General features: G+C 56.2%; 1 protein-coding gene across 1 annotated transcript in view; it reads left to right on the forward strand.

Annotated features, from left to right (window-relative positions):
- HADHA (hydroxyacyl-CoA dehydrogenase trifunctional multienzyme complex subunit alpha) overlaps nucleotides 1–8,416 on the forward strand; it is a 22,271-nt gene that overhangs the window by 7,021 nt on the left and 6,834 nt on the right. Inside the window, exons 8-14 of the mRNA XM_029965971.1 lie at nucleotides 2,684–2,806; nucleotides 3,428–3,546; nucleotides 4,350–4,406; nucleotides 6,360–6,469; nucleotides 6,745–6,879; nucleotides 7,440–7,611; nucleotides 8,273–8,359. Of these exons, the coding sequence (XP_029821831.1) occupies nucleotides 2,684–2,806; nucleotides 3,428–3,546; nucleotides 4,350–4,406; nucleotides 6,360–6,469; nucleotides 6,745–6,879; nucleotides 7,440–7,611; nucleotides 8,273–8,359 (803 nt within the window). The remainder of the gene's footprint in view (nucleotides 1–2,683; nucleotides 2,807–3,427; nucleotides 3,547–4,349; nucleotides 4,407–6,359; nucleotides 6,470–6,744; nucleotides 6,880–7,439; nucleotides 7,612–8,272; nucleotides 8,360–8,416) is intronic.

Below are 8,416 nucleotides of genomic sequence, written 5' to 3' on the forward strand. Positions count from 1 at the left end.
CTTTTAAGAGCCAGCAGATGTGGCTTTTTATACCCACAATTACCCTGTCTTGCTGGAAGGCAAAGTGAGCTTTCTGAGGAGCTGTTGGGAATCCTGGCTCGGCCCACATTAAGCACACAGGAGGAACACAAAAATACAAATTACATGCAAACATTGGAGGCATTCCTTGTTCATCCAAAGAGCTGCCAGTGCCAGGAGGTTCCTGCCGGGGGCTCCTGTTCTCTCTGTGCCTGGGGAAAAGCAGCTTTACCTGGGGTGATGCTGTAGCTGATTACAGAAAGCTTTGAAGGAGACAGACAACATAAATCAGGAGGCAGTTCCACGGGGTGCAACCAGTTCTCCTTCAGCAGGGAACTCTGCAGCATTCCCTGGATCCCATTCTGGGTTGTGCCATTTACAAAGGAACCAGGTGGGAATGGAGAGCTTGGAGCTCCCGGGTTAGGGCACGACAGCAGGCTGGGAGGTGATTGCAGGTAAAGTTAAACCCCTGTGTGGGGGATCAGCTGCCTTCTCTGAGTGGTTCTCACAGCTTAGACTGAAAAATGAGCAGCTCTTTTCTTCAGCTGGGCTGTCAAAATGCAGCACTGGTTGGTGTGGAGCAGCCAGGGCGATGGAAAGGGGAAAACAGGCACTGGCACTGTGTGGCACATCAGGTCACCAAAGCTGGAGGTCCCAGCCTTGAACGGTGAGATGAGAGTTTGGGAGCTGGTGAGGTCTGAGCTCTGAACTCCCAAACGCTCTCAGATTTCCAGTAAATTCTCTGGAATCCCCTGGGCATTGCTGAAATGTGGATTATGCAGCAGCTCCGGGCCGTGTTTGCTGTGCCGCCCGTAAAATGAAATGTGTTGTTTTGTTTGGCCTGTTCTGCCCTGGGCTGGCTCTGACATTCTGCAAGGGCAGGAACTTCCCCTGGGAGCTTTCCTGAGCTGCCACAGGGCTCCTGCTGCTTCATTTGCTTCTTGCTGAGAGACCCCCCAGCAGGAGCAGCTTCTGGGCTCTGCTGGGTGCACGTGCAGGTTGTTCTGCAAAGAGAGGGGATGCCTGGAGGGAGAGGAGGCCCTGGAGATGCTGCCAGGGCTGGAGCCCCTCTGCTCTGGAGCCAGGCTGGGAGAGCTGGGGATACTCACCTGGAGAAGAGAAGGATCCAGGGAGACCTTGGAGCCCTTTCCAGAGCCTCAAGGGGCTCCAGGAGAGCTGGAGAGGGACTGGGGACAAGGCCTGGAGGGACAGGACACAGGGAATGGCTTCCCAGTGCCAGAGGATGGGATATTAGGAAGGGATTCCTGGCTGTGAGGGTGGTGAGGGGCTGGGCTTGAATTCCCAGAGAAGCTGTGTCTGCCCCTGGATCCCTGGGAGTGTCCAAGGCCAGGTTGGAGGGGGCTTGGAGCAACCTGGGCTAGTGGAGGGTGTCCCTGCCCATGGAACAAGACAACCATGAAGGTCCCTTCCCACCCAAACCATTCTGGGCTTCCATGATCAAAACCTTAAATTTGAAGACCTCACCTTTTGTTGAGGGGAAGAGTAGTGGGACATAAAAGAGGAAGGGGCTTTGTTTTGCCTTTTTTTTTCCCGTTTTGCTTTTGTTTTTCCCCACCTCCTGTGTCAGGAGGTGTCTGGGGGGGGGGTTTCCTTGGCTCTGAGGTCTCTCTGCAGCACCTGAGCGTGTTCAGAGCTGTTTGTGTGAGGGTGAATGAGGTTGCCCAGCACCAGGATACGGGGTTGTCACCTCACCAGGTTTGTTCAGCGAGTTCAGGGGCAGCCCAAGGCTGCACCTTTGCCTGCAGGGTCTTCTTGGTGGCCCTGTGCAGCCTCCCTGGGCACTACCCTGTCATTCATGGCTCGGTGTTTGCCTCTGGCAGCTCCTCACAGCTGCCTATTCAGCCCTGTGCTGGATCCTGCCCTGATGATACAGCTGTCTGGAAATGAGGGGGATTCCCATGGTTGGGAATTGTGCAACCCACCCTCAGAGGTTGCTAAAGCTGGTTTGGTGGTGACTTGCCTCGTTGTGGGAGAGCTTTAAGTTGGGCCAGGAGTTCCTGTGTGTTGCAGCAGCTAAAGCAGATGAGAGATTTCCTGCACCAGGGTTCAAAGGTTGGGGTTTGTTGGACATTGGCTCCCGTCCAGGGAATTTTCAGGGACACAGCACTTCCTAAATGCTGCCTGCCTGTTGGTGCAGTGTTTGTGCCCCAGAAGAAAGGAGAGGTGCCACAAGGGAGGGGAGGCAGAACCCCCCAGTTCCCCTGGGATACCGGGTGCCTGCAGTTATGCCAAGTGAAAGGTTTGAGGAGCAAAGGGCACAAGTGGCACAAAGATGCTCAGGAGCTGAAGCGGGTCCAAAGAGGTCATGGAACCTCCATCCTTGGAGGTGTTCAGAGACTGGCAGAAGGTGTTCCTGAGCAACCTGGTCTAATTCCAGAGCTGGATGTGCCTTTGAACAGCTGGGAGCTGACATTCCAGCATTATTCCAGCATTCCAGATTATTGCTGTGTATACAAACCCCCTGGGGCCTTCACATCGTCCCTGCTGGGCCTTCCCACCCTTGCTCATAACCAGGAAAGGTCCAACAGGAGGGGGGAGTGGGGTGGTAGCAGTTCAAAGGCCTGTGATGTTGCTGTCTGGTCCTGGCTGCTCCTCATCCCCATCCCTCAGGGGTAACTCCTGCTGTGTCCTCTGTGCTTCCCAGGGCCGGGTGTGAAGACTCCGGAGGTGCGGACGATGGAGTACCTGGAGGAGGTGGCCATTGGCTTTGCCAGGGGCCTGGCCAACAAGACTGTGTCTGCCAAAAGGTCCAGGGGGCTGATGCAGAGTAAGTGTGTGGGCAGCAGGGCCAAATCCCAGGGGATTGTGGTGAATCCAGCTTGGCTTCTCTGGGCTCTGCTCACGCTCCTACTTATTTCCGTTTCCAAGACAAGGTGGTTCCATGTTGGAATCACCTCTTGAGCTGGGTGGGTTGGTAGGGAAAACATTGCTCTGCAGGTCTGGGCTCTGGCAGAGCTGGACTTGGTGGCTCCTGAGGTTGCTGGAAGGGAGCCAGGCCTCAGGGAGAGAGGGAGCAGCTGCCCCCAGGGGACTCTGCATCTTCAGAGCTTCGGTGGCAAGTTCTGTGCCAGGCTTGTGCAGTCAGGTGGGAAGAGGCCCGTGGGTCTGCTCCACGCTGCTCCCTGTTAGCAGAGCCCAGAAATGGGGCCATCCCCGGGGGAGTCCTGCTCCCCAGGGCTCAGCCTGTCACCACTGTGTGGGGAGGATGAGCCTTGCCCATGGGACAGGCTGTGGAGAGCAGCCCCTGCTGCCCGTGGCTGCTTTCAGGGCCACGTTTCCACTGCGGGTTTGCAGCATTCCCCTTTGTAGTGCTTGGCTCTGCAGTGAATCCTGAAGGGCTGACTGTGCACAGAGCCCTGTGCTGACTCTGCTCTGTCCCTCCTTGCAGAGCTCACAGACTATGCCATGGCCCTGCCCTTCGTCAGGCAGCAGGTTTACAAGACAGTGGAGAGCAAAGTTCAGAAGCAAACCAAAGGGCTCTACCCCGCTCCCCTGAAGATCATCGAGGTAACACAGCGAGGTGGGAGGACCCAGGGGGCAGGGGGAGCTGGGGGATGATGTGGCACAGGCAGAGGGAAGGTGGTTCCCTCCCCTCAGTCCACCCAACACGCTGCTCCTCACACGGATCAGTCCTGAGGAGTGCTGGCTGGGTGCTGTGCTGAGCAAGGGTGGCAGAATTCAGAGGCACTGCCCAAAATATGATCACCAGTTTATGTGGGACTGGTCCCAGTGAGGGGCAGAGCAGGAATCCCAGTTAAGGGGAGTCTTAGCTGGAATGTTTTGTCCATGAAACTTTCAGCTGCAGTTTTTCCAGGTTTCCTGGGCAGTCTCTAAAGAATTCAGGGAGCCTGTTTGAAACCAGAAAAATAGAAATTGTTGTAATGTTCATAACACTGACCACACAATACTTTAAAAGTTAATCCTCTGGGTTACACAAGCATTGTGGGACTTACAGGCACACTCCGGGGTTGAATCCTTATTTTAAGATGACTTTTCACTATTTAAGTTGTTGCCAAGACTTCTCTAAAACCCGTGAATGACTCTGAGAGCGGTGACATGACAGGAGCACAGCTCCTGAAACCACCAGGGATGGCTCCAGAGGAAAACTCCTGATGCAAAACTCCTCACCTGTCCTGTGCTGGAAGGACAGGGCGACTCCCAGCTCTGCCTTGAGCAGCAGGGGCAGGACCCAGGGAGTCTGAAACGGTGCCTGGAATATTGGGGAGGGGTCTGGGGCCAGCAGGTAACCCTGCTCAGGTGCAGGTGTTTGCAGGCAGGACTGAGCTGTGTCTCTGTTGCTCCTGGCCCAGGTTGTGAAGACGGGTCTGGATCAGGGCCGTGACGCCGGATACCTCCTGGAATCCCAGGTGAGGAGATGGGTCCTGGCAGGAATCAGTTCACTCTGTGCCCTGGGATCTGTGTCTAACCACACACAGGGGGTTCCTCACAGCCTGCTCCAAGTGCTGCCTGGCTCCCTGCCCCCCCTGTGGCACTGGGGCTGGGACAGAGGCCTGTCTGCAGCCACAGGACTGTGTGTCAGGAGTCTGGGACACCACTTGGGGCCTTTTCTCCCTCCTCTCTCTGTTATCTTTGGGTGGGGAATAACCAGAACACCCCAGCTTTGGCACAGCAGCACGTGGGTTCTCTGTGTGTAACTAAAGGTCTGGAGAGTCTGGCACATGAGGAGAGGCTGGGAGAGCTGGGAAGGGAGAAGAGAAAGCTGGGAGAGGTGGGACTGGAGAAGGTTGTGTGTGTTTATTGCACACACACAGTTTTTGATCCCTCCCTTTCTCTGCCCTTGTCTCTGCCTTAAAAACCCACCTGCCCCACATTAGTTTTTCCCTGCTGGTCCCAGTTTTGCTGCAATTGTGCTCAAATGTGTGATTCCTGGGGCCAAAGGGGTAACTCTGGCTGTGCCCAGTGTCACTGGTGGGTTACCTTGATGGTTCTGCAAGACCTGAGCCCCCCACAGAGCCACGTTTTCACCTGATTATCTCAGCATTTGGGTCGTGTCTCGTGTCCCTGCCCCTTAAATGCCAGTGAACTCCATCCATCTCCCACTTCCCTGCTTTGTAGCTCCTTTTGTTCCCTGTGGTGCCAAGGCCTGCTCTGAGCTGGAGCTGGAGCTCCCTCCCTACCTCACCAGTGCCCATCCGTGCTGGTTGTGCATTCCAACCACGTTGGGTCTGGTGCTGAACAAAAGCCTGGGGATACTCTGTTCCTTACAGCAGAGAATGGATGGTTCTTTCCCCAGAACAGCAGCAGGATGGAGATCTTCCCAGAACCTCTGAAGAATAATAAGTGTCAGTGTCATGTCTATTTTTATTTTTTTTTTACTGCCTCCCTCTGTCCCCCAGGACAGGAGTTGCAGATTCTCTTCCAGGCTTTGTTTTGGATGTTTTCACAAGGCTCTGACTCGCAGGGCAGTGGTGAAGGAAGGTGCAACCTGCTCCAGACTGCATTCTGTGCTTTTCCAGGGCTAACTTGGCTCGGGAAACATTCAGTTCTGTGTCTCCCTGTGCTTGTCTTTTGTCTTGCTGAGAAACTTCCATGCTGAGTGCTGGGAGGTTTTGCAGGATTAGATTTTATTGCCTCTCTGTGATCGTGCAGAATCAGCTGCTGCTGTCACAGAGGACTGACCTGTTTGTAAGGATTTTTCCTGAAGCCTGAGGACAGGGTTCTTCCACCTGGATCCCTGGGGGCAGTGACCCCAACTAGTCCAGGATGCACGTGGGGAGGAAGGGTCCTGTGTCAGGGAAATCCAGTCCTGCCACTGAGGAAGCAGGATTGTGGAATTGCAGCATGGTTTGGGTGGGAAGGGACTTTAAATCTCATCCCATTCCACCCCCTGCCATGGGCAGGGACACCTCCCACTAGCCCAGGTTGCTCCAAGTCCCTCTCCAGCTCTCCTGGAGCCCCTTTAGGCTCTGGAAGGGGCTCCAGGGTCTCCCTGGATCCTTCCCTTCCCCAGCTGAGCCCCCCCAGCTCTCCCAGCCTGGCTCCAGAGCAGAGGGGCTCCAGCCCTGGCAGCATCTCCGCGGCCTCCTCTGGACTCTCTCCAGCAGCTCCACGTCCTTGTGCTGCTGAGGAGAAGGTGGTGGGTGGTTGGGCAGGGTGGACAGTGCTTGGACCAGAAGGTTCCTCTCCCCAGAGGTCACCTGTGCCCCTGTCCCATTGCTGAGCAGGTCACTCACCTGGGCAGTGGGTCACTCACCTGGTCACTCACCTGGGTGGTGCCTGTGTCTCCCCTTGCCATGGTTTTGACATGCTGGCAGTGAGACAGCTGTTAACTCCCAGCTTCCCCCTTCCCTTTCTTCCAGCACTTTGGCCAACTTGCACTGACCAAGGAATCCAAGGCACTGATGGGGCTCTACCACGGGCAGGTGCACTGCAAGAAGAACAAGTTTGGGGCCCCTCAGCGAGAGGTCAAGTAAGTGCAAGTTTGGGACGCCTGAAGGAGCAGTGCCAGGCTCTTGGAAGTGACTGGCCTGGAGTCCTGGAGAGCTGTGTGGCAGAGCAGAGAATTCCAGCCTCCAGGAGGCTGATCTGCTGCGGTTCAGAGCCTTCACTTGTGGGTGAAACTTCTCACGTGACCTCTGTGAAAGTGGTGCCTGGGTGGGTGGGATCTGTGTGAGTGTGACAGGAAGGATGGAAATTCAGCCATTTCCAGCTCTGAGTGTGTCCCCTTGGTCCTTCCCCGTGCAGGACCCTGGCTGTGCTGGGAGCAGGGCTCATGGGGGCCGGCATCGCCCAGGTCTCCGTGGATAAGGGCATGAAGACCATTCTGAAGGACACGACACAGAAGGGCCTGGACAGGGGCCAGCAGCAGGTCTACAAGGGGTATGTGAGTCCAGAGGGATTGGCTCGGGGTGGGATAGGGCTGCCTTTAGTCACAGCATTCCTCTGCTGTCAGGAGCTCCTCACACCTCTGTTCTGCTGGAAGGAGCCGTCTGATGTCACAGGAAGGCTTTATCTTAAGGTTGTCCTGTGCAGTGTGCTGGGATATGGCTGCAGAACAGGCCCAGTGCAGTCAGCCTGAGGGAGGTAGAGATCTAACAGGGGGTTGCTTTGCTTTTAGATTTAGCAGTAACTTCTAGAGCCAAGGCCCATGTCGGGGGAGGCATCCCAGCTCAGAGCTCTGGAAAGCTGGTTTTCCTTCCCTGCCCTCCTGGCTCAGCAGCAGTAGTGCTGAGCTCTGGGGTGTCAGCTCTGACCCTCAGCTGAGCTGTGTGAGCAGGGCTCTCCTGCTTCCATGTGGAAAGAAGGGCCAGGGTGCAGGGTGCCAGTCCTGTGGGATTGGAGCTGGAGTTTCGGGTGCCAGCTCTGGGGGCAGGGCAGGAGGGGTGCCCGTGGTGCTGTGGTGCCCCCCCAGCAGCCGTGACAGAGCTGTCCCTCCCCAGGCTCAACAGCAAGGTCAAGAAGAAGAGCCTGACATCGTTTGAGAGGGACTCCATCCTCAGCAACCTGCTGGGCCAGCTGGACTACAAGGGCTTTGAGAAGGCAGACATGGTCATCGAGGCCGTGTTCGAGGACATCAACGTCAAGCACAAAGTGCTGAAGGAGGTGGAGGCCGTGAGTATTGGTCCTGAGCTCCTGCTGCACGTGGGCCCTGGGGGCTGAGGGGTCCTGGGCTGTGCTGCTGGGTCTGTCCCACCCTCTTTGTGCTGCAGTTTGGTTCTTGGTCACAATTAGCTGTGTCAGGACGTGGGTGAGCATCAAGGGCGGCTGTTCTGTTCACTGAGGACAATTCCTGCTCAATAAGGAGTTTTTAGCTGAATGGGGCAGTTCTGACATTCCCTGACTCCTGGGAGCTGCTTCAAAAAGAGCTGAGGACATTTGTCTGAGGACACTGATACAACAGTGATGTCCTTGGGCATCTCCACACCTCGCAGTCCTTCTGCTGTCCCTGCCCTGCTGCCACTGCTCTGTTCTGTTCAAGGGGGGAAAGAAGCTGTATGGCAAAGGGGCTGGTGTGGGCCCCTCCTGCAGTGTCTTGTGGGATTGCAGTGCTCTGGCAGAAACATGGGAGCTCTGGGACTGATTCTGCACCCCTGGGGAGGTTCAGGGGAGGTCAGGGCTGGCTGACTTAAGCTGCTGCTTTAGAACTAGTTTCTAATGAGAAAACCCAGTATACCTTGTTTGCCAGGGCTCCCGGGGGCTGGTGCTGCTCTCCCAGGGCTCTGGATCCCCCTCTGGAGCCTGAGCTCTGACAGTGCCTCCCACCCCTCCACAGGTGATCCCTCCTCACTGCATCTTCGCCAGCAACACCTCTGCCCTGCCCATCAGCCAGATTGCTGCTGCCAGCAAGAGGCCTGAGAAGGTGAGTCCCCAGGGCCACGTGCCCTGCACAGAGCTGCCTGTCCCTGGGGAGGTGGCT

This window comes from Manacus vitellinus, unplaced genomic scaffold (genome assembly GCF_001715985.3).
Source record: "Manacus vitellinus isolate BGI_N305 unplaced genomic scaffold, ASM171598v3 scaffold_128_pilon, whole genome shotgun sequence".
NCBI classification, from domain to species: Eukaryota; Metazoa; Chordata; class Aves; order Passeriformes; family Pipridae; genus Manacus; species Manacus vitellinus.